This window comes from Apteryx rowi, unplaced genomic scaffold (genome assembly GCF_003343035.1).
Source record: "Apteryx rowi isolate R43461 unplaced genomic scaffold, aptRow1 scaffold_88, whole genome shotgun sequence".
In the NCBI taxonomy this organism is placed as follows: Eukaryota; Metazoa; Chordata; class Aves; order Apterygiformes; family Apterygidae; genus Apteryx; species Apteryx rowi.
In genome coordinates, this window is record NW_020451182.1 from 543,974 (window position 1) to 567,852 (window position 23,879).

The following is a 23,879-nucleotide window of genomic DNA, read 5'->3' on the forward strand; positions in this document are numbered from 1 at the left end:
CAGATTAGATATTTGTCATCAGAATATGCTTAGTTATATGTCATTCAGGGCTGAGCTTTTCTAAAATATTAAAGTGATGTAGGACCTAAATCCCAGTGATTTTCAGTTAAATTGAATCTCCCAAGTAACTCGGATGGTTTTGAATAGGGGAATTGGACTCTAATGTTTGGGAATTTTTTTTCTCCCTAGATGCTAAGAGAGTTTATTTCCAAAGATACAACTAAGATGTGATCTAACACTTTCTGAACCCAATGAAAACATTCAAGCTGATTTCAATTAGTAATTGACTCAAACTGTAGGCCTTAGGGACTGGGTGATCTTTGTTCAAAGTTTTTCTAAATAGATTAGCACATCTATGCAAGCATTTTATGACCTTGAGAATGAGACTTCTCGAGAACATGTTAAACTAGGTCTGAGTTTTTGATCTACTGTTGCTGAAACTGAGATAAGAAAAGCTATTTGCTGGACTAATCCATTTTACAGCCATTTATTTAGCTTTAGATCATCACGAGATCAATTCTATGATCCTAAATTAATGCTCCTTTCTCATTTCTGTAGTAGGAGGCTGCTGCTTATCAGTTTCCAAAAAGAAGTGAACTATGCTGTTGATTCTTGTAGAACAGTGCAGTAACAGTAGGTCTGGAAGATGATGCTCAGTATAAATCCATTTCCTAGTCACTGTAATCTTTGCTGTGGAATCTTGACTTAGCTACAGCAAGTGAGTGCTTGTTTGGGAAGTACACTCTTTTATGTGCTTGGACTTGTGTGGTTGAAAAAAAAATAAAATAAAAGAAGCTGCCAAGCTAAAAGGTGGAATCAATCACTGGAGCCATTCTTGGAGAGTAGGCAAGGAAGAAAAATGATGCTGTGTTCTTGGAAAAAGAAGTAATATTTTTCCTGCCAGTTATCAGTTGAACAGAGGTTCAGACATCAACAGAGCTATGTGGATTATGTTGCTGTAATAAAAGATGTACTTACAGTGGAGTTAAAAGAAATTAGAAGTACTATATAGTTTACTCTCCAACTTTAAAGAACAGCTGTGTAGTTATATATACCCAGTAATCAAAGTTGGAGGTGTTTAGTAGGTTTTGGCTTGAGGTTGGTTCAAATAAATAATTTAGACAAAAGTTCCTTTATTTTACTGAGTGGGTTTTTTTTTTTCTTCCCTTCTCTAGTCTGTGATAACATGGAGAGGTACAACTCAGCCAGTCCTTTCCTGTGCATGGATCTCACTTACATCACTGCTTTACTAAAAGAAGGTTTTGGATTTAGGGACAGCACACTCCTGCAGGTGAGAAAAACAGTTAAACCCCAAAGCTGGCTTCCCAGTTTCTCTATCAAGCAAGGTGCACTAGTTCATTTTTCTGGCTAACTAGCTACTGAGGTTTTTCAGGGTTGTTGCATGTAATTGCTGTGATCTATGGCAACCTGTGGATCTGGAGAACTGTTGGAAATGACTGACTTGCTTTTCTTCCCTTATAGTTAACAAAGAAAGTGAACAACATAGAGACAAGCTGGACTTTGGGTGCTACTTTTCACTTACTGCAGTCTCTGGGAATAACCTATTGAGCTGTGACACTCCTGTGGACTTTGGCATTTCTGAAAGGCTGAGAAAGCAAATTGAAATCTCCAGGTACATTTGCTCAGCTGGAGTCAGTCACAGATTAGAATATGGACCAAAGCTGTAGAACAGATCTTCACCCAGGATTGGCATCTTGCATAATGAGAGCTGCCATGGTATGATTTATAATTGTGATTGCCGTAAGTGATCCAGAAGCTGCCTTCTGAAAACCAAAAGGCCTGAACTCTATCAGAGTATCTTAAAGCTGATTGTAGGCAAGGGGCTCAGAGACAGCTTTCACCAGCATATTTGCATAGGCATCCCATTGCTAAAAGCACACAGTGCCTGGCATGTGGTCGTAGACTACAGACATTTGATTTCTCTCCCTCTCCCTTTCATTTTAAACGCACAGAACTGAAGTTTGGTCATGAGATCTTAAATATAGAAATTAAAGGCGGCATCAACAGTCATTCAGAGAAAAGTAAGCTTCCCTAAATGCTGCCAGCCTTAGAGTTCAAAGTACCTCGCTGTTAGCATAATTCATACATTGCAAGAAGGCGCCAGTCTTTCAAGGGATCTTCTGTAAGCACTCCTTGGACATGGATTTGGGAAAGGTGTTGGGTTGTAACTTAACAAGCGTTTCTTTAGGCAGCAGTAGTGCCTTAAGCAGAATGTGTGCCCCTGCTTTTTGTGTTCCTACCTTTGTCCTGCCCATTAATTACACAAGACTGCACAGCCATACAGTACATCTGACTACCAGAGCTGATAACTTGATCTATTTCCCATGTACTCATAACACACAGTTGTGCTGGCACAACAAGGTAGCAATGCCAAATATTTAAACTCTGCTGCCAAAAGAACTGCTTGTCACATTATACCCACAGGGAAATTAAGGGTGCAGTCAGATGAAATGGCTGATCTAATAGCTCACTTTGCCATGAGAGAAAGTTTTGTTTCTCTCCTCACAGCAAGGCACTCCCACAGCCCCCTTTCCTCTGATTCTGGTGCTCCTCAAGCCCTTTGGTGAACCAATTCATGACACAAAACTTGAGTTAAATCAGCTCACCAAAGAGTCAAGGCCAGGTCTAACATAAGGGAAAGAGGCACTGCACAGCCTGGGGGACCTTCTGCAGCAGTGAGCTGTTAGACCACCACAGCCCATTTTGTCTGAATACACTCCAAGGTGGTGTTTTCCTGTCTGGAAGCCTGGCCTCATCCCTTCCTGCTGTCTCCTTAGGAACCTTCTCTGGATACACAGCTGTGTTGAAACAGAACATATTTTTTCACTTGCTTAATAGATGAGAAAAGGGAGCGAGATGAATTAACATCAGAAACAGCAAAGGAGAACAAAAACAGAAGTAGCTCTGTTTTCTTCACATTAGTGTTTGAAAGTTCAGTCCCTTAGTCTGTTTTAATTTGTAGAGCAAACTTGTTTTAAACTCTGTTTCCCTTTAATTTAATGTAGCGGAAGTGGACCCATAACAAGGTTAGGCAACAGTGTGTGGAGAAAGCCTGGCTGGAACATGCATAGCACACTGTATGCAGCCATGCATTGCTCTGGGCCTATTTTTAATATATACAGCAGAGCTGTAGAAACAAGGCATCCAAGGAAGGGGTTGCAGCTGTTTAGCGTTCTTACCCAAGCCCAGGACTTCTGGCAGGATAGCATGAAGCTATTTGAGTAATATTTTAAAGTGACCCTTTCCATCTGTTTTAAAGCTAATACATAAAAGCAGTGAGAGACCAATGTTTTAAATAAAGCATCTTGTCAGATAGGATTCTGATTTTCTTGTCTGGTCAGCTGTAGAGAACAGCAAGATCTCTAGAATGCTTTGAGGCTCCAAATCCAGTCCTTACATTGTCCCGACTAGAAACATTTATCCAGACAACTCTTCTACTCCATGAAATAGTTGGCAGCTAGCTCATCAGTTTGCTTATATTTATTTAGTAAAAAATTAATACCCTCTATTAAACATGGAATGTATAACTTAAAGATGAATTTGCCCCAATCTTAAGAACGGAGAGCTAGAGCTGTTACTGCCCATATGACTAAGGGAAGCTTTAATTTGCAGATCTCTTGCAATGAACACTTTGTTCCTGTTAGGCATTTGCATGAATCTGTATTCCATAACACACCTCTCTCACTTCTGTAAAACTCAAGGCTGCCCAAACACTATCTTCTCTGCAAACTGGATTTGAAAACAATTGGGAATTCCCAGCAAGTAGAGGAAATAGTGCAGTTATGCCCCAAATAATCTTGCCAAGCAATTTGAAGACTTAAAAGTTGCCTCAGTGTGAATGTTAGTCCATTTCCTGTAGTTAGCAGAGCAATTTGTATGTGGCTTATTAAACTACCCCCTTCTCATATTTCAGATTTTATAGGGCTAAGGTGCAGTGCGTGTTTTTTGAACAAGTTCAGTCAGCAACAGGATTCCAGGAGGACGGGATGCAGCTACCTGCATTTGTCCCACCTCCAACATCTTACTGCAAATTCAGGTTGTTTCTTTGAAATACTAAATGAGCATCCTACCTTTATTCCTCCTTACCAGAGTCTGTCTTGAGGTTCATGCTGGTAATTGCCTCTGTGCCACACCAAACTTCTTTCTTCCTCATTAGGAGTTTCTATTTAAACAGGAAGAAAGCAGTTGTGGAGTCCGGCCTGGAGGTTGGCCTCTCTTCAACCACAAACCTTTCTTACTGCTCTGCCTGGTATTTGGCAAAATTTAGTATATGGTCTGGTCTACACAACAAGGTTACTGCAAAGGTATTCATTTTGTCTTGAGTGAACAATTTTATTCTGTTTTGTATTTTTAGAGAATACAGGTAGGATGCAGTAGTTAATAGCCAAGCTGTATTACTCCTGAGAACTAGCTAACTTAATAATACAAAAGCCTTCTTTCAGTCTGAGCCAGTGCTATGACAAATTCTCTTACTTGATCTTGGGGCTAAGAACCATAAGCAATGAGGCTGTATTTGAAACAGGAAGGAAAGGCTGTATGTAAGGGACAAGCAGCAGCATCATATCTGCCAACTGAATATACACTAGCCCTGAGGAATACTTAAGGGTTTGTTTTTGTCTGAAGGGAGGAGGGACTAGAACAAGACATGCAGAGTATAGTTTCTCTTCTGTGTTCTTTGCCTCAGACTCTGGAACTGCAAATTCTAGGTGGGAGCATCTGCTTTCCTGTACCAAAGTTGCATTAAATCTGAATGCTCAGGGCCTTCATTTGTAAGTGGCACAATTCATTAACTAAAACATAACTGCTGCTCTCAATCAGGGGCCTGATCTGCAGTTAGAGAAACAAAAACTCAACTTGAAGGTTTCTTTTGCAAGAAACTGTAGAATTGAGCCCCTACTGTTTACATCTGAATTACCCATGGTGGTTTGGGGATCTAGAGAAGCCAGTTAAGTCCTCACACTTACCTAGTGCAATGAGATTATTTATTATCTTAACTAAAGACTAAGCAGCTTTGTAAAAGAAGAGTTCTACCTGCCTTTTTTTTTTTTAATCTCCTTTTCCATTATGTCTTTTAGCCAGTCACTAACAGGAACTTCTTAATGTGAGTGACTGAAGAAGCACAAAAAAGGCTTTCAGTCCAAAACTTGTATTTAATTCTTCTTTGTAATGTTAATTCCTGATACTGGTTAGCTGTACATGTAAGTCTTGCCCATTAGCATTACTCAATGTTGAGCGAGTCAAATGTCTAATGCAGAAGGCTGGTGTTTGGAACCTAAGACAGAATCTCTCGAATGTCTATTTTAGTAATTAAAGTATTTTTAACAATACTCAAGACGTTGTGGTGAAATTTTCTTTCCTAATGTTATTGTTAGCTTGCATCTCTTTCATAGTATTGGAGAACCCTTAAGACCAGCCACTTCCACAAGAAACACCCTGTAATAAATAAAGTACCAAGAATGGGGCAGGGAAGAGGGTACAGGAAAGGGAGATAGATTAGAGCTTTAAAAAATATCTGATATCCTGAGTTGACTCTCTTCTGCTGTAAACTATCCCTCCTTTCTGAGTGCAGGAAGTGGTAAGAACCCAGAAGTGACATTAACAGCTTCAGAAATCATGTTGGGGAACACTGAAAGTAGTTAAGCAGCAAAATTTGTAGCTGACAATAGAAAGATCCCATTCAGCACTGTGTATGTTAAGAGATAGGACAGACAGCTGTTTCCACTTCAGTCTTCAGTTCAAAAGGCCTGATTTAAAAGCACATTGTAAAGACAGTTCAGTGGCTGAAGACGTTATGGTACCATAGGAAGAAAACCCACATCCTCTTGAGAAGAGCAAGCAGATGAGACAGAAATTCTGTATAAAGCGGTAGATGGTGCAAAACACAGCTCAATCCTCACTTTTATTGTTAAATTAAAATAACACCTTTCAAAGATTCAAGTCAGTCATAGTCCTTTTAAGGGTAATGCATTCACTGACAAGCTGCAGTTCCAAATTGACAACAAATCACTTACTGGCAAAAGCCATGATTTGCTCCTAAAAAGGGGGAGAAAAAAAAGTAATTTGTAAACCGATAATAAACATACACTCTAGAAAGCAGCTATAGTCTCTTTCCCTTTCCCCTAGAGAAAACAATTCTTTCTCAGCCTTTTTAGTCATGCACAGAGCAACTATTCCTATATACTAGTAAATTAAAGAAGTCACAGCATTCTTTTCTCTTTCCTGAGCAGCATAAAACAGAGGAGTTAGTTACTGACAGGTTCTGTGCTCACAGGAGAGGTCTTCATTTGTTTTCTGCTTTGAACAAAGGAACAGAAAAAAGTACTGAGCACTGCAGCAGCAGTGTGCTGCTCTTTTTTAGTACAACTCATAAAGACACCTTTCCAGTGGTAGCTACTGAGCTTTGAGAAATTACTGCTCTTCCATTCATCTGGTGTCTTACTGTGACATAACTCAAGGAAAACACACCACCTGCATCTAATAGGAAAAGGTTACTTGACTGAGGGAGTAAAACGGTCAAATCAAGAACTGAGGAATCTAACTTCAGGGTGCCTGCAAGTTTTGAGAGCAGGTGGCTTAAAAAACATCATGACATCACAGCAATTAGGTCAAAGCTGTGTGGAAATTGGGCAGCGAGGCTGCAAACAGAAAAAGAATTTGTGTTGAAGACTGAACCTCCTTGCCAAGGCCTTCCTTTGGTAATTTTCATGAGACTTGCACTTTAGCCAGGAGAGAACAATTTAACAAAACAAATAGCATAGAAACAGATACTGATTTGAGCTGCAAACCAGATCTGTCAAGTCACCTGATGTCTTGGTCTTCACTGTTTTTCATCGAATTGCTTTTTCATAGTGCATTTCTGGAATGCACTCCAAGGTTTGAGGTTTTCGTTCCATAGCGAAATAAAGCCAAAGACTTCTAATGAGAGACGGCCTCTCCCTAAGACAGCTGAAGTTTGGGCCTTAACTTGAACAGAGGTGAACAATCCATTTCTAGTCCCTGTTCTTCATGAACACTAATTAATGGAGTAAGGCTCTCTCCATATCTCCTGCTGAAGTGTTTCAACAGCATACAAATAAATGTTTTGTGAGCCAGAAAGAGAGGGGGGGGGGAAAAAAAAGCACTTACTATCAACCAGGATACAGAGAATAGACACTCAGATCCCAGGCCTTTCCCTGTGCTGCCGAAGAAACCCCTAACTTCTGAGCCATCAGTTATTTAGGAATTCCTTAGGCTTATTCTGGACACAAAACTTCAGTTTGAGCAAGTTAACATTTTTCAATCAAAATGTTTCATTAAAAAAATCGTCAGTTTGTGGAAATTTAAAGAGTAATTTTGAAATTTTTGTATAGCCCTCACTAACGTAAGACTCTTACTTTGAGAGGAGGCAGGGCATTTGTTGCTTGCAATCCCCATGTCCTCAGCAACACCAAGGGAGCCAGCCTTGTGGAGTAAAGCCTCTTTAACACATCAGTAGCAGCTATCAAAGAGACATTATGCCTCTGACGCTCTGTCTCAAATTTTAAGAGATGTTTTAAGGAGCCTGTAAAAAATAAATACCCATATTAAAATTAAATTGCCACAAACAGTTGTGCACTTATCTATATAGCAGTCTCCACAGACATCTGAAAACACAGAAAGAGAACAGAGAAATGGTTCATCTTAGTAAAGATGTCATTCAGTCAGCTAGCTAGCTTCATCTCCTCACCTCTTTACCATCCAGCAGAACTATTTATTTTTTTTTAGCAGCTTTGAGATTTTTGGCATGGAAACTGCATGCAAGAATCTAACTGTCCACAACCAATGGACATCGGAACAGTTTTGCTTCAAAGGTGCTTGTGCCATTCAAACACAGGATAGCAGCATGCTTAACCTACAGAATCACAGAATCGCTGAGGTTGGAAGGGACCTCTGGAGATCACCTACTCCAACCCCCCTGCTGAAGCAGGGTCACCTAGAGCACGTTGCACAGGATCACGTCCAGGTGGGTTTTGAATATCTCCAGAGAAGGAGACTCCACAACCTCTCTGGGCAACCTGTTYCAGTGCTCTGTCACCCTCACAGTGAAAAAGTTTTTCCTCATGTTCAGATGGAAGTGTCTGTGTTTCAGTTTGTGCCCGTTGCCTCACGTCCTGTCGCTGGGCACCACTGAAAAGAGTCTGGTCCCATCCTCTCGACACCCTCCCTTCAGATACTTGTACACATTAATAAGATCTCCTCTCAGCGTTCTCTTCTCCAGGCTAAACAGGCCAAGCTCTCTCAGCCTTTCCTCATAAGAGAGATGCTCCAGTCCCCTCATCATCTTTGTAGCCCTTTGCTGGACTTGCTCCAGTAGTGCCACATCCCTCTTGTACTGGGGAGCCCAGAATGGTTCAAACGTGAGCCCAGTATGGCTCAAACAGAAATAACCCTTGCCCTGATGTTGGCAGCAAAGGCCTATAAGACTAATGATCTTACTGCTGCTTGGTTGTCTTGGATCCTTACCCAGATCTTTCCCGTTGAAGGCTGCTGCACTGAGGTAGTGTGCTAAACATGCAATATCACCAAAGCCCAGGTTTACACCTTGTCCTGCAAGTGGGTGAACTCTGTGTGCTGCATCCCTAGAGCAAGAGAAGACAAATTTATATCCCTTCTTGAAGAAGGCCATAATGGTCCTCAGTTTCCTCCTCTGACAAGCTCCAGAAGGGATCAGTACAGCACTTCTTGCCTCTTTGCAATGAACACCACCTTACAGCATTATATACACTTTCTCCAGTACCTCCACACTGAACTACCTGACTGCCTCTCCAGTTGTAAGAAGTCAGATCAGGCATGGGACAGGCCTTGATATTTTTGTGACATTGGCACAACATGAAGAATATCATCAGCATATTTCATAAACACAAGTAAGCAGACATCATCAACACAGATGAGAAATGGGATATCATTGAAAAGATTCTATTATGTGCAGGCTTATCTGTAAAGGACAAAGCCAGACACACTGATGAGGAATTCAAAGTTAGAGAAACAAGGTGAAATTTGAGCTTGAAATATAAGATCATGCACCTGTCCATTAACAAGGCATAAAGCAGAGGCTAACAAGTTGGAAACAAAAGAAGGTATATGATGCCATCCAAGGATTGCTATAAGCTACCAATGTACTACTGCTGTGGGATAAAAAAAAGCACATGCAACCTTAGAATGAAAAAGATGACATATTTTCCCTTCTCTGTAGACTACTGTACAAGAGTCTATGACATCCCATCTGGAATAATCTGTAAATTTTGTCATATTTTCAAGAAAAGTGAGTTGAAAACTCAAACTGGTACAGAGAATGGCTGCTATGATGTTTGGGGAAGTAAAGTTCCATCATGAGATACTGGATTGTTCTGCTGAACTGAACAATCCAGAAAGGGAAAATTATTACCTCCCAATTTACATCAAAAGCACACACAAGGGACAGAGAGCTACTCAGACAACAGGACTTTGTTCATGCAAGCAAATGATATAAACTGGTCCTGGATAAAGTCAAACTCAAATCAGGAATGTAAGGCTAACCATCGAATTTGTTAAATGGGAAAAGAAATACAACTGGTTGCAGTGCCAGAGGTGCTATACTAACATCATGCCTGCACCACTCACTCGCACAAAGGCTACATGGAGTACCTTACCCAATAAGGGCCACGCGGTGCTGGACGTACTGTGTTGCATGCCCCATTCCAAGAGGAAACATAGCTCGGCTCTTGGGATCTACTTTGGCAACACTTGGGGGCAGCTGACGGACTGCAGTCCCCGAAGGCCTCAGGAGTGAAACAGCAGATCGAAACATGGCCCCAGCGGCATCAATGAAATCAGTGTGGTTTATGTTGCTCCACTGAAGCCAAAAAAATAAAGCTTTAGATTTTACCCCAAACTCGACATACAGAAGAACCTGAGCTAGCTCCAAATACTGAATTTTAACCACTCAGACAAAAATAGATATGAGAAGAAACTGTCTTCATCACTTCAGGACGTAAAAGTCTCCAATCAAGAAAAGTCTACCCTTCCCATCTTTTGGAAAATTAGTTCAGTTCCTACTGTGACTTTCAGAACTAACTTAATTCAGTTATAAAGGATCATCCTTTCTTTGCTAAGTGCCTTTCTATTATCACCCTCTCCATAGGAAGGAACTTGAGAATCCACCTCTCCCATTGCTATTCTTTAAGTTGTAGGATTCTATCGTATTTCTCACAATTGCAACAAAGTTGGCCTCATATCTACCACAAGGCTGATACTCACAAAGGCAGAGTTGATGCTATCAACAAAATTTTCCTCATCCATAGTGAGAAGTTCTGATGCATGTTCATGTGACGTAGACCAAACCAGAGAGCTGGCAGTGTCAGAGAGCTAGTTAAGAAAACCTCAAGGGTCAGGATCAAGAGAAAAAGAAACAAAACCCCCAAACAATGCAAGAATTTCCCCAATCCCCTCCCCACAGCAATCCATCTGCATGTTACTTTTCCAGCCCATATTGCTACAAGTGGGAAACACCAAAGACAAAGTGAGATGGCGGGAGGGGAAAACAAAAGCTGTAAATGAAAAGTATAAGGCAAACTCTTAAGAGAGAGAACCAACATAGCAAGGCACAGACAGAAGCAAAGTTACTAGAAAAGAACAGACTAAAAAATAAAAAATGCAGAGGTCACTAGGCATCTTACCGGAAGAAGTGCAATTGGCCCTGCGGGAAGGAACCTCTGCCATGCTACGTTATTGTCTGTGGCCTATAGTGGAAAGAAGCAAGGAGACAGTTAAGAACTAGTGATCTGGTGTCCTCTGTTTAAGCTGTTCTGCTGCTTATGGAAGAGCCAGTTTGCAGAATCTCACCTCAGACAAAAGAAGAGTAGCCACCACAGCTGACTGGTCATACTGATGCTCGATGTTCTGAATTTCAGCTTCCTTCCGGACCACAGAGTTATGACCATCCGCACCAATCTGCAAAACAAAGAGATACAAGGCAACTTCTTCAACTGCTCCTAAGAAAGCCGGCATTCCAGTCCACAAACCTCTCCTGCATGTAGACATATTTTTGTTTATATAGAAGAAAAAAAAAAAAAAAAAAAAAAGACTCCCCCAAAAACAAAAAACATGGCCCTTTCTGCTCTTGTCCAATTCAGCATAGTCTTCTTGCATCAGTTTCAGAGAAGGCTAGGCACTGTGTGTCTCTTAGCATCTCTGACAGAGAGTTAGCCACTCACCTCACTCAAGCCCTCCACTTGGGTGGAGCGGCACACACGGAATCAGAACCAAATCCAGTGGAAAGGACTTGGGCAAGAGATGGTGCCTGATCAACAGAAATAAAAAGTTTAGTTACCAGCAGTTTGGTCTGAAGTCTGCGTCCATCAGCTAACTCAATTTGGACCCAAGGGCTTGTGTCACAGCTGTGATAAGGAAGGGGCCAGGTATACCCGACTGCTCTGCTCCTGTAGAAAACCTCCACCCGGTCTGATGGGAACACAAAGTACCACGGTCACAGCATGATACAGACAGGAAAAAAGAAAATATCACTATAACAGCAAAGGGCTAGGCATGTCATAATGGCATACTAATAGATTACAATTCTCAGGACACCCAGAAAGAATAATCCGGCCAACCCTTCACCACTGCAAAGACTGCTCTGGATAGAAAGCTACAGATCTTTTCATTACATCTACATTTTGGTGAGACTATGTTCTGGAGAAGCACACAGGCTACACAGCTTGAAGACATTCCCATGCAGAGGACAGATTTCCACCACCCCCTATCCCCCCATTCAAGAAGCTGCCTAGGTCTCAGTTATTTGTTAGATGAATTTTCTTTCCTCCTCTCATAACTTGGCATACCCAGCAGAAGGCAAGTCACTGAAAGCTCTCTGCAGTAAATCAAGTATTAAGGAAGTTGTCCACTACCTGCTACTGCATCTAACTGTTTCGTGAGTGCAGACATAATGACATCATTCTCCACTATGTAACCCATGTCATCTAAGTTGTCTTTCTCAAAAATGATCATGGCTTCCGAACAAGCATCCCACACCTACAAAGAAAAAACACATTACATGAAGCTATATGGTAAATAAGTGCTGTTTCTTTCAGGGATATCAATGAATTCATCGTAACAACAAAAGGAACCAGACAATCTAGAAATATAGAACTAGAGAAAATGTCCCGGATTACTGTTTAGGCACATCACATAATTCCTTTCATAAAATGATCTACATCCATCTCAAAAACTAATTATAAAGATAAAAAGAAAGTCCTTCATCCTTACTTCCTGTTACATAATTAACACATAACGCTACCCTAACACCTTTACCTTTATTTTTGTTTTTCCTGATTAGTTCCCCTGCCTCAATATCTACAGCTTCCATTAGGAATCAACCTTTCAGTGTCTAACATCCAGACTTTGAGAACACATATTTCTGAGAAGGCTGCCCCAACAAAAAAAGTAACAGGAATCATTAACAGCATGACCTGCCCTTTGCCAAAGAAGTAATAAACTTTGGATCGTTAGTCTAAGTACTGCTGAGAATTCAAATTAGACAGACACAGAGCACATTTGTAGCCATAATTAAGGTACCTGCATTCGTCGAAATGATTTAAATCTCAGACTGCAGACATGATCCCAGGCACCAAAACCTAAAAGAGAAAGGACAGCAGTGCATGGAGACACAGGTTCACATGCGACATCGAGACCTCCAAAAAACTGATGTTCACTTTGAGCTCTCTCCTTGACTATCACCAGTAACTTCTTTCCAGCTTGCCTAGACTCAGCTTTCCCGCTCTGTGAGAGTGCTAGGTCTGCACTGATACAAAGGAGAAATTCATGGCCATCACTGTTCTGAACTTTTCTTTCTCCATAAGGAATCAAGGTTCAAATCTGCCTTTGAAAAGAAAATCAACCAGGAAAAATGAGTTACCAGACTACAGAACACTAAGGACGTGGAAAACACATACCCATTTTGTGAAGAGAGCATTCCAGATGCTGTAGAGAGCAGCTTAGGACCTTAGGCCTAATGCCACAAACATTTATGTAACAAATCAGATGAAGATACCAGAATGTGGATCCCTGTTAACTAGACAAACCTGATTTAATTACCTCAATTCAGCATGCACAATACTAAGAGAAAATGCCAAATACTTTTGGCCCACATAGGATGAAGGCAGCAGATACTCAAAGGGGCCTTATTTTAACAAAATAAAACCAGCTCAAATTTGCAAATAAAAATGCAAACAAAAAAGTTATACTTACTGCTTAGGAGGGTTGCTGAACCTGGGGAGATGGAACTGACCCTGTTACTGTAACTATCTGGCAAGTGGTCATACTCTTTCCTAGGACCAGCCTCCAGTAAAGCAATTTTCTTATCATGGAAGTGGATATCATGCCCTAAAATAACCAAATATATGCTTTATTATAATATTCCTTCCAAAAAACTCATTTCTTCATTTTTGTATCAAGAAGTCCAATGTGTTTTTGTAATGAGATAGTATAAACGCAAACCTTTATAAAGAAAGGCATTTATAATATGGGTTTTGACTAGGCAGGTAAAATTTAGTATTTTGAAAGTTTGATTACAGTCCTGCTACTGAGGTTGACAACCCCTTTGCAGTTAAAGCATGGATTAAACATTTTCTTTTTGTATGACTTTTATATTTTTGTGTATATTTGTGGTTTTTAACATATTTGTGTACATTTTGGTATGAAAGTGTACTTAATGAATGAATACTGCAACACTTATTCCAAGCACAGATCACTTTTTAATGGGCTTAAATGTAAATTCACTAATTAAAGGAAGAGATTTTTAAAAAGAGCTCTTGGTTTTACTACTGTAATATTTATCAATTATATTAGTCTTGTCTTTATCGTTATATTTTGGTTGTTATATAGGTCAAGTTATATAGGTCAAGTTTGGGGTGCTGTCCCGAGCAAAAGAAAATAAGGAAACTCCACAGTGGGATCCCGAACACTAAGATCCTTAGTGGTAACGGCAGTTTTCATACTGCCGCCAGAGGGGATTAGAATTTAGGTCAACTTATAAAAGTATCCCCGAAACACGGCGTCTTGGGGAAACCCCCACTGAAACACCTGCTCAACGGCCGAGGCAGCCAGAGCGGGCAGCGGCGCTCCAAGAGCCGCAGAGCCACCAACTCTCGCGACCCGGCACAGGGGAGCGGAGCGCCGGGAGCCCCGACCGGGGTGCTGCCGGCGGCCGCGCGGCGAGAGGCCCGGCCGGCCCGGCCCGGCGAAGGTGGCGGCCTTACCCAGCGCCGCGGCCATGGCGCTCCCGACCATGCCCCCGCCCGACACCACCACGTCGTAGAGCGGCGCGGCGCTGGCGGCTGCTCGGGCCGGGGCCCGCGGGCCGCCCCCCCCCGGGCGGAGCCGCAGCCGCCCCCGCAGCTTGGACAGGAGCCCCCGCCCGCACGCGGCCGCCATCGCTGCGGAAGTGACGACCCCACCCGAACACCACCTACTGCCGACGTCCGAGCGGAAGTGACTCTAGGAAACCACGACAACGGCGACACCCCTTCCTGGGAGACAACGAGCGAGCGCCGGGGACCGCTCCGTCCTGGAGACTGGTTGGCTGCTTAGGCCGTGACGACAAGAAAGAAGGGCGGAGCCCGCGGCCGGGGCCCGGTGCTGAGGTGAGGGGCGCGGCGCGGCCTTCGCGGGGGGGAGCAGCGAGGCGCCGCGCCCGGGACAGCGGCCGACGGCTTTTCCCGAGAAGGTCTGAAAAACACGAGCGCGGGTCACCGAGGCGAAACGCGCGACGTGCTCGAGCGCTGGCAACGACCTGCGCTGCCGCGGTCCCGGCCAGTGGCGAGCAGCCCGGTGCTAGCGGGGTGTAAATCTTCTTCACGTTGTATTTAACATCCACCAGTAGCTGACAGCGCGGCAGGAGGTAGCCCAGCAGGGCTGTGGTTGTAGCGCGGGAGCTCCCGGGTGCAAGCTGGGCAGCCTGAGCAGCTCAGGAAAGTCACCTCTACGTTTCTGATCCCCAACTCTGATTTTCCAGGTGCTTCCACCTAAAGCTTCCTCAGACCCAGAGGCAGACGAAACTGGGAATAACAGACACCCTCGGCCCAGAGCTGATGAACTTCTGCCTCTTCTGCGATCAGGCAAGGAGTTGGGAGCTCCCTCAGCCTCCGCTGAGGTTATTACGAGGCACTGCAGTCTCTCAAGATGAAAAACAGGCAGTCTCTGTTGGAACTGGGTTTACAATCCCAGGTGAAGCTAGCAAACAACCATAAGCTATCCCAAGAAGATGAGGACCTTGAAGATTTTTTCCAAGAATCATTAATTCTGCATGACAAATTGTATGATGCTCTCAGGTAGGATGTTTTTTGTCAAGGCACAGCACAATCCCGTGGATCTTAGGATGTGGGGAACTCCTTCCTTCCTGGTCTGTTAGATGCAGAGCTGCTGCTTCTCCCCATTCCCAGCTTCAAACAGTAATGAGACTCAGTGGGAATTCCCAAAATGCACACATGCATATATCTGTCCATACACATACAATACCAAATGTATCTGCACAGACAGGAAGACAGTGCCTTAAAAGGTGCCCACATAAACACAAACAGCATGCACGTAAAACATGAGCAACGTATATGGCCCAATCCTGTTCCTGCTCATTAGCTAATCAGGCTTAAAATCTGCTAGCGGATCACACACACACGTCTCTAGTGTCCAGTCCTCAGACCACCGACTCTGCAGTGTCTAGCCCTCAGATTTCTTATCTACTCACTGGTTAGTACAGCTTGAAGTTCGCTAGCAGATCGATCTCTCTCACGCACAATATAGATAGAAATAGAAGATAGATAAGAAGATAGAAGACGATAGGACAGACTGCAGCAAACAGGCACACAGCTTGGCCAGGCAAGCGCAGGTCTTGGCCAGGAACCTGCTTACACACCATCAGCCTCTTCTGTTCCCCCCTCCTCCCCATTTGCCTATGCTTGGACCTTCTTGGCCCACCTTGATCCCTCCATTTCCCTGCATTTGATCCTTCCCTAAACATCTCATAAGTTTTACCCAGTCCTACAATGAACCTCAGATATCGCATAAGAAGTTTACTCTTCAGTGAGAGCCATGATAGTCTTGTTTTTTCTCCTTATTATCAATTACATGGTCATCTTATCAGCTACAAAGTTTCTAGCTAAGGGTCTTCAAAGTTATGCTCGAGTGGTTCCTTGTAATGGCCCTTCCATCAGTGTCTTAGGAATTTGGTTGTTTGTTACTGTCTCCCTTATCTGCTGTTTGTTAGGGTTTGTGCATCTGTGTTTGATTTATTGCTTCTCCTGTTTCTTGTCTTTGTCTTTTATGTTGAATAGCCATTAGTCAGATATCCTTACAGTTGGAACTTTCTATTTTACTTTCAACCCTTCTGGAAATTGTGAACTAGCAGCATAATATGTTGCATTCCAAAGCTAAGTAGGCATAACTGCTATTTTGCACATGGAAAACAGAAAAGCACAAGCTATGCTCACAAACTTGGTAGCAAAGCAAAACACAGAGATGGAGAACAATAAGGCCTAGGCCTGTCTTTTAACAGCTGAGCCTACAGTATCTTTCTCTTAATCAACAGCATCTCCCTCCTTTTCATTCTGATTTCTAATAATTTCCCTTATTTCTCATTTATCTATATCTAGTCATATATCTGGTAACAAAAGACAATCCAGTTCTTTGACTGACCTCACACTGGACAGCACCTGGGATCAGCAAAAGCCTCACTTATTTCCTAAATCCTACTTGAGGCCAAAGAGCGCTTCATCTCCCTGGATCCCTTCCATCACCATCCCTCAGCCCTTCAAAATGACAATGCGGGAAGCTCACAAAAAGTCCCAGCTGATGAAGTCATACGTGTTTCTTGAACTAGACAAACAGAGAGACAAAAGGCAAAGCCAGGATGAAGCAGAATGTCAGAAACAATTCCGGGCACAGCCTGTACCTGCCCATGTGTTTCTGCCTCTTTATCAGGAAATAATGGAACAGAATGAGATTCGCAGGCAAATAGCAACACAGAAAAGAAAGGAGCTGCTACTTTCAAGTCAGCGCCCCTTCAGTTTTCTGGAGAAGGAGGAGAAGAAGAAAGAAGCTATCAGACAGAAGTTCCTGGCAGCAGCAACCCTAAATGAGAGCTCCAAACAGAAGCAAGTCAGTAGGAAAGTCCCTAAGTCTACATATGACCCACTTCTTGGAGATAAACTCAAAGGTAAATGCCAGGGCTCTTCCTGTAAAAAAAAAAAAAAAAAAACCTCCATGATTGTCCCTCAGTGCCTCAATGCTGGCTTGTAGGATCATGGCTTACATAGTGTTACTTGGAGCATAAAGCAAATATCAATATGTCTTCTAGTCTAGTCTCCTGTATATCACTGATCATTGCATTTTATCTAGATACCTTTACAGTAGGGTTTCCTAGATTTAGTGATCTTGCATCACTGTCAGCAGTAGCAGTTCTGCACCACTCCAATGCACATGTGGGAGCATTGAGCTGTTCAGACAGATTTGCACACCCCTTTTGCTGCAATTCATGACAGTTTGGGGATCTTTCCCAAATTAGGGGATTAACAGGTCCCAATTACTGAATTCCACATCTTCAGTTAGACTAAAGGGACTTAGATGTTGTGTGGCACAGACAAACATGAAGACAGATGTAGTGCCAGAGGTGTTCAAGGTCCATGCAACATCTTGGAACTGATAATTTTACCCTCACCAAAGATCTGTGCTGCACAGGACCCCTGGGAGACAAATGTTTCATGAGTCCAAATCAGGCAATTATTTCATTGTAAGCAATAGCGCAGCAGGCCAGTCACTCATGCCATTTTTAGTTACCTTCCCACTCGATCTCCACCTTCTCATTAGGTGCTAAAATCGGTGAGGGAGGTACTAGAACCATCCAGTCAGAGAGGCAGTCAAGGAAATTTCCCTGATGTTCTTTCTTTCAGATGTCTTAAGCCCTCACAGTTACAAGTCTGAAGTAAATGATACCGACTTAACACTTGAATACAGGAGCTAAACCAGTCCTTGATAATTCTCATTGCTTTTTTCACGCCTTTCTTTTTTTACTGTTTTCATTGTTTTCTTTTTCAGTATACACCAGTTTTCATCAGAAAACATTATGTTGTAATGTGCTAACCTAAAGAGAAAGGTGAAAGAGAGCAGACAAAGGACAAGCCATTGTTCTGTTTCCACCCTTATTGCATGAGAAGTGAGGCAGAATGAACATTTCATACCTCAGTCAATACAAATTTATAAACAGACCCAAAAAAGTCTCATTTTCCAAACAGCAATATAATTTTTTTTCTAAAAGCAGAAACTAACTGTTTGTCTACATTTTTATAAACATTTAGTGTAGCACAGGACAGGACATAGTTTTACACCGTATCTCAGAGACACGTTCTTTCTATGGAAAATTTGTCACAGAAGTGACAAGACAAGATCCATTCCTCAACATCCTCGTTACTTAAAGTCTTTTCCAATATAGACAAACACTGCTGGATACTACATAGAAAACCCATCATCCATTACAAGTGTATTTCAACAGCCTGTTTGGATCACGTGGTTAGTGTAATGACATAAAGTGCCATATGAAAAGTAGAACCTTAATTACTATAACCTTTCTGCAAGAAAAAGGGCAGAGTTATCTGGTACCCCTAAGAACAGGAATATGTGAAGAAGGCCTGTTCAGTAACTTACTCTATCATGAGGGAAAGACATACCTAGTGATTAATACCTGAGGAAGATTAATACCCTTTTTGTAGGGATTTTTTTTTCTGGTGAGTGGGGCAGGGTGTTGAAAGTGGGGAAAGAGAACAGAAGATGTCTGGTCTCCTATGTTAGCAGCTGCTATCATAAAAAAGGGTTTTAGAGTTGTGCACTAGCAGTTTCACAGCCTTTTACATCTCTCATACTCTTCTTCTCATTGCTTTGATTTTTATCCATTAGAAGCTGAACTCTACAGAGAAATCCGCATTCAAATGAGAGCCAAGGATTTGCTGGAAAGCTCTGTAGCTCCTATTGATACTAGCAACTGTCAGAGGGAGCCTCAGGCCCGAAATGCCACTAAAACTAAGCAAGAGCGGCTTGGCTTCTTGCAGGACAAAAGCTTCAGCTTCAAGCCAAGGATTAATCCAACAGTACCAGACTTTGAAGGACTTTACTGGGCATTTCAGAGGGAAGCAATAAGGAGACGAGAAATCAAAGAAGCAACTTGTAATAAACCGTTTAAACTAAGAACATCCAATCTCCGCTGCAGGCAGAGGCAGGCTAATGAAAAGATAAAGGTGAGATGACTGGGTATTTCTGTGGTGCTGTTCTCTCTGATCCAAATGGCAAAAGTTTCTAAATTTATAGCATTTTTAATGGATGATTAATGTTCCTTAGTGGGACCTCTGCCTTTGTCTCAGGAGTACTACAGAATTCTAGGACAAACCAGACAACAAAATTTTACATAGAGAAATGAGCTACAACACCTAAGGCTCAGCCCACCCTTCCATATTCCTAATCAAGTCTCCTTGCTTCTCTTCCATCACCCCATCCCCATGTTAATTCCTACTGATGGAAGAGAGAAGAATGAGTGGATTGCCCATGTGCCCCAACTGATCTCTTTGGTAGACAAAGAACAGAGGAGATTCTGTACTGTGAAAAAATGTACTGAATCAAACTCCATTTCTTTCAGGATTCCCAGCAGCTTTCCAAGGTTTCCATGCAAAAAAGTCATTCTCTGACTGGACTTTCCTCTCTTTCTTCCAATACCCTTCCAGTGCATATTACAGATGCAACAAGAAAAAGAGAATCTGCTATTAGGTAAGTAGAAAAGTTTGTCTACAAGACCATACCCCAACTAATAACAAAAATGGAGAAAAAAAGTTAATGCTTTCTCTCATCATGTCAGCTACATTTCCAAGATTTAAAATATGTAGTATTTACTGAAAAAAACACACGCATCTCCAGCTTCAGTGAGATACCTCTTCCTGTCACATTCTTTTGTATTATCATGCTGTGTTTTATATGCACATTTGTTTGTATCAAGCACCTATTAACCCTTTCTAAATGTTTCTCACTATAGCTGGTCTTCTTTCCTTGCTATCTCTTGCCCTGCTTTGCAGCTGTTTTGAGAGTTGCATAGTTGCCTGTCTGAAACTGCTTTTCTCCCTACAGGACTACAAAAGTGAAAATCTCAGCTAGCACACAGACTAGCACTCTGGAGTGAACCTGTTATCTCATTACTAACTTTCGCCTATATAGATATTCCCAAGACAACAAAAAGGAAAGGGACAAAGAAGGAAATAATTGGCTGGAGAAACACAAAAAAAAGTGTCAAGCTATCCATAAATCAGTGAATAGCCGAGCAAAAGCCCTGGATCCACATAAAAGTTTGGAGGAAACACACAAAGAGAAGGCAAAACAGAACTGGTCAGTATACTATTCTGCACATAGATAACTGTTTGCTGCAATAACTGAGGATCATCAGAAAATTCTTTAGGAGGAATTGGGCCTAAGAGCCTACTTTCCCAACCTAATATTTTTGGCTGCCATACCCCTTTCACATTCATTTGGATTTCTTGACAGTCTAGCAGTACTCTTTCCAAACAGAATAGTTTCTTTTAAATTAGCATTTGTAGCAAATAATTTGTACAAGCCAGCCAACTGAAATGTGTCATCTGGAAAAACATACAGAAGATACGGTTTTGTAAAAATGTGAACACAGGTTCTCTGCTCACACTCTAGTAGTAAAGCTTTGCTAAGGGTACGTAACTTGCCAGAAATAACAGTGTTGTGGCCAGCATTCAGAATCAAGACAATTACCAGAGACATTTAAAGGACAAAAATAGTTATTGAGAATTCCTGGTTCCTGATCAGCTACAGTAAGAGGGAACTTTGATTAGACAGGGAACTTTTCCATTTCAGGCAAAGTATCAGAGAAAGAACAAAGGAATACAGAAAGGAGCTGGAAGAAATGCAGCTGCGAGTCAAGAACAGACCATACCTCTTTGAACAGGTCACCAAGGTAACTGGTCAAAGTTCCAGAGTGTTTCTGGATGACAGGATACATTGTCTTTCACTAAGACAGGAATTAGGAAATCTAGTCTCAAGTTAGTCTTGGATAAGAAGATGCAAATGTTTGTTTAGTCTCTAGACTACAGTCGAAATAACACATGGAACAGCCACTCGAGTGTTTTTTTAAACTCTTTCCCACTCCTTGAAAAACCACTCAGACTGATTTCATGGTTGTAGGGCTTTCCAATACCTCATAAATATTGCAATCAAAATACAAGGCCTGATCAAAATTAAGGCTTTATCACACCAAATATTGTATGAATACCTGATTCTGCCCCTGAATACAATAGCCTATAGTCTAGAAATTTTAAATTTTTTAAACCTTTTCCAGTTGAGCATTTGTTCTTCATATCTCTAGTGCTACTTGAAAAACATTAATGATAGTTAAGTCACTTATATCACCTGCAAGCTCTACAGTCTGTGGTTGTGTTCAGCACATCTCATCCTAACAGTACCATTTGCTTATCTGTATTGTACTAGAAAGGTAGATACAAACCTTACTCTGTAGAACGTATCTTTCTCTGAGTTTTCCCTTTCAGTTCTGTCTCCTTGCAGGGTTGATAGCTATCTGGTTAGAGACATAATGACAATATATAGCTATATGTTGATTTAAGATTTCACAACAGAAGCATCCCCTTGGTTATCGGAGGCAGAAAACACATTTGTGTGATAAATTTTTATAATATTTCTGTTTGTTAGATTGGTAAGAATTAACTAGTATCAATGGCATTCACTCATCTTGAGACAAGATTTCTATCCTTCCATACATAACACCTTAATCTTTTGGAATTGGCCAGGCCCTCTGGAAAACTGTCATCTCAGACAATATTAATTTGCAAGGAGTCAGTAAGGAGATAGGAACCAAGATGCCTGGTTTTCAGTTTTCTGAAGATGAGCTGATGTGAAGCTCTTTCACAAGCTCTGTTTATTGAACTCCACTGTGGTTAGTGCTTACAAGTTGCAAGTGACTAGGCTTCCATAATTTCTCACAACCCTTTTTTTGCACATATTTTCAATTAGAGTGTCAGAGTCAGGACTCAGACACGAGTATGCTAGTCTGTTAAGACTGGAGTGCACTAGAGGTAAGGAAACAGAAGAAGGAAGAAAAAAAGAACAGGAGCAGAAGAAGGTGAGCTCCTGCTTTGAGAGAGCTGTGGGATACAATTTCCTAGTATTTAATGTTGGTACTGTACTCTGTGGATGACAGTAATACTGGATAGGGGCTTTGTGCCCTGTTGTTCTCATTAGGAGTAACAGCCATGAACTTTAAAACCTGACCATTATGTGGAAGCCCAGTTCTACATACTTACTGTTTTAAGTTTCAACTTCATAGCATGATGCTCGTCAAGAAGCAGAGCGTCGCTACAGACACACCCTCCAGCAGGTTGGGCTAAGCGAAGAATTTGTAAGGAAAAAAGGAAAAGATGCCACTGACTTTCTGGAAGAAGACCCTAACATTCACAGGTAATAATATAACTCTTTTGCCTTTGACTAGAAATATTTTCCTTTTTTTATAAAAGCATTCCAGTTCGTATCATTAGTGTAGGCAAAATTAAATCAGCTCTGCTCCTTTTATTAAGCATCATAGATTCTCAATCTTAACTCCTATGACTGCTAGGCAAGCATTCTACTTCCTACGCACAGGACAAAGCAGGAAGTAAGCACATGCAAAACATTTCCAGTGCTTAGACAATTACTGTTTCTGCAGAGCACCAAAGCCTCAGGGTGAAAAGGACAACTGTACTGCAGAGGAAGGAGAGCTTCAGGAGGAACAGAGAGGAAAGGAGGTGGCAACATAAGACCTAGCAGAAGACTCCATCAATCATCTCTTGGTTATTTTTTTAATTCAAGATTCTCAGGTTAACCCTTAGGAACATACTGTTCTAGGATAACACCTAAGAATTGCACTGGGGTGAGATGCAAGAACTTTAAAAAAAAAAAAGATTAACTCTTGTTTAGAGCACTTCTTGTCCAACCCAACAAACTCTGCAGCCTCCCTTAGTCCTCACAAGTGTTCCTCATGTGAGCTATTCCCTGTCAAGAGACTGCCTGAAGCAAAAAGAAAGTTAAAAACATTCAAGCAATAGCTCTGTATAAAAGTAGATATGAAAGATTGAAGAGATGCATCCTTTAGCATCAGCTCCTTGTGTTCATGCCACAGAAGCCTACAGAAAGGGAAAGATTCCTTTCAGTGTGCTAAAACCTGGTTTATCCATATATGCATTAGAAGAAACTTAAGCAAGATATTTCTACAGAATAACAGGATATGACTTACCTCATAAGAAGACTCAGAGAAAAGTTCTTCTCTGGCATGTTACCTCTCCATTTACTAATTAGCAGCTCTGCTCCTTCCTCCCATTAGGAAGAAGCAATAGTCTTTCTATATTAATATCTCTCCCATATTCCACTATTTAAAACTCAGTTTTAAACACCTATCATTTTTTAATTTGACCTGAAAAACAAAAAAAAATTAGGAAGGTTGTTGTAATTAAACAATGCATCAGTTTGGATGTTATTGTCCTAATTCTCTTATTACTGGTGTATCAAAGATGCAATCTGGTGGAAGCAAGATTAGGTATTACCTATAAGTATGTTGCACTCTAATGCCTGGGGCATCTTAAATAGTATAGCTCACATATTAGAGATCATCCCTTACCTGGTAATAATAAGATTCCCCAAAATACAAACCCTTACTACCTGGGATGTTTTCTGAGTATTATGATATCAAAGCACTTTGAGATTAAAAGATTTTAAAATGGCTATTTGATGTTTCTGTGTTGTCCAATTTCTTTATGAATCTTTTCCTCACT

At 41.5% G+C, this 23,879-nt stretch overlaps 3 protein-coding genes across 14 annotated transcripts in view; 2 read left to right on the forward strand and 1 right to left on the reverse strand.

Moving 5' to 3' along the window:
* Window positions 1-7,961, forward strand: part of ENTPD5 (ectonucleoside triphosphate diphosphohydrolase 5) — a 29,920-nt gene extending 21,959 nt beyond the window's left edge. For 5 of the 7 annotated variants that reach the window (XM_026090799.1, XM_026090798.1, XM_026090803.1 and 2 more), the window contains 2 exons: window positions 1,176-1,291; window positions 1,483-5,348. In XM_026090799.1, the coding sequence (XP_025946584.1) occupies window positions 1,176-1,291; window positions 1,483-1,569 (203 nt within the window). In that variant the 3' untranslated portion in view covers window positions 1,570-5,348. Of the gene's footprint in view, window positions 1-1,175; window positions 1,292-1,482; window positions 5,349-7,764 lie in introns of those variants that run through there. The other 2 variants (XM_026090801.1, XM_026090802.1) reach the window with 2 other exon arrangements.
* COQ6 (coenzyme Q6, monooxygenase) lies at window positions 5,890-14,462 on the reverse strand. The gene is made up of 12 exons (XM_026090789.1): window positions 14,271-14,462; window positions 13,261-13,395; window positions 12,589-12,647; window positions 11,922-12,045; window positions 11,348-11,478; window positions 10,861-10,968; window positions 10,695-10,757; window positions 10,276-10,383; window positions 9,669-9,871; window positions 8,503-8,618; window positions 7,395-7,561; window positions 5,890-6,054 (listed from the first exon to the last, which is right to left on the reverse strand). Exons 1-12 carry the CDS (start codon window positions 14,443-14,445, stop codon window positions 6,025-6,027), a joined length of 1,419 nt encoding a protein of 472 aa, XP_025946574.1. The 5' UTR covers window positions 14,446-14,462; the 3' UTR covers window positions 5,890-6,024.
* A 46-nt stretch (window positions 14,463-14,508) lies between these two features.
* FAM161B (FAM161B, centrosomal protein) lies at window positions 14,509-23,834 on the forward strand. Of its 6 annotated transcripts, none has more exons than XR_003257689.1 (9): window positions 14,509-14,654; window positions 15,026-15,341; window positions 16,659-17,221; window positions 18,955-19,292; window positions 19,688-19,815; window positions 20,257-20,424; window positions 20,920-21,019; window positions 22,389-22,533; window positions 22,778-22,869. XR_003257689.1 is itself a non-coding variant. In XM_026090779.1 (9 exons), the coding sequence occupies exons 2-9, from the start codon at window positions 15,193-15,195 to the stop codon at window positions 22,866-22,868; spliced, it is 1,668 nt and encodes a 555-aa protein (XP_025946564.1). In that variant the 5' UTR covers window positions 14,514-14,654; window positions 15,026-15,192; the 3' UTR covers window positions 22,869-23,834. The 6 variants fall into 6 exon arrangements, 4 of the variants coding, with proteins under 4 accessions (XP_025946567.1, XP_025946564.1, XP_025946565.1 ...); XM_026090779.1 differs by having other exon boundaries at window positions 14,514-14,654; window positions 22,403-22,533; window positions 22,778-23,834; XM_026090780.1 differs by lacking the exon at window positions 14,509-14,654 and adding an exon at window positions 14,699-14,737 and having other exon boundaries at window positions 22,403-22,533; window positions 22,778-23,834.
* The last annotated feature ends 45 nt before the right edge of the window (window positions 23,835-23,879 follow it).

What these genes read in the sequence shown, in the direction of transcription:
- COQ6 (XM_026090789.1), bottom strand. Translation starts at nt 14,445, where the DNA reads ATGGCGGCCGCGTGCGGGCGGGGGCTCCTGTCCAAGCTGCGGGGGCGG. An exon ending in ATAGCATCAACTCTGCCTTT is followed by an intron (nt 9,872 to 10,275) that starts GTGAGTATCAGC and finishes TTTTGGCTTCAG; the next exon opens with TGGAGCAACATAAACCACAC. An exon ending in CACCGCGTGGCCCTTATTGG is followed by an intron (nt 8,619 to 9,668) that starts GTAAGGTACTCC and finishes CTCTTGCTCTAG; the next exon opens with GGATGCAGCACACAGAGTTC.
- FAM161B (XM_026090779.1), top strand. Translation starts at nt 15,193, where the DNA reads ATGAAAAACAGGCAGTCTCTGTTGGAACTGGGTTTACAATCCCAGGTG. An exon ending in AGGCTAATGAAAAGATAAAG is followed by an intron (nt 19,293 to 19,687) that starts GTGAGATGACTG and finishes CATTTCTTTCAG; the next exon opens with GATTCCCAGCAGCTTTCCAA. An exon ending in AAAAGAGAATCTGCTATTAG is followed by an intron (nt 19,816 to 20,256) that starts GTAAGTAGAAAA and finishes TCGCCTATATAG; the next exon opens with ATATTCCCAAGACAACAAAA.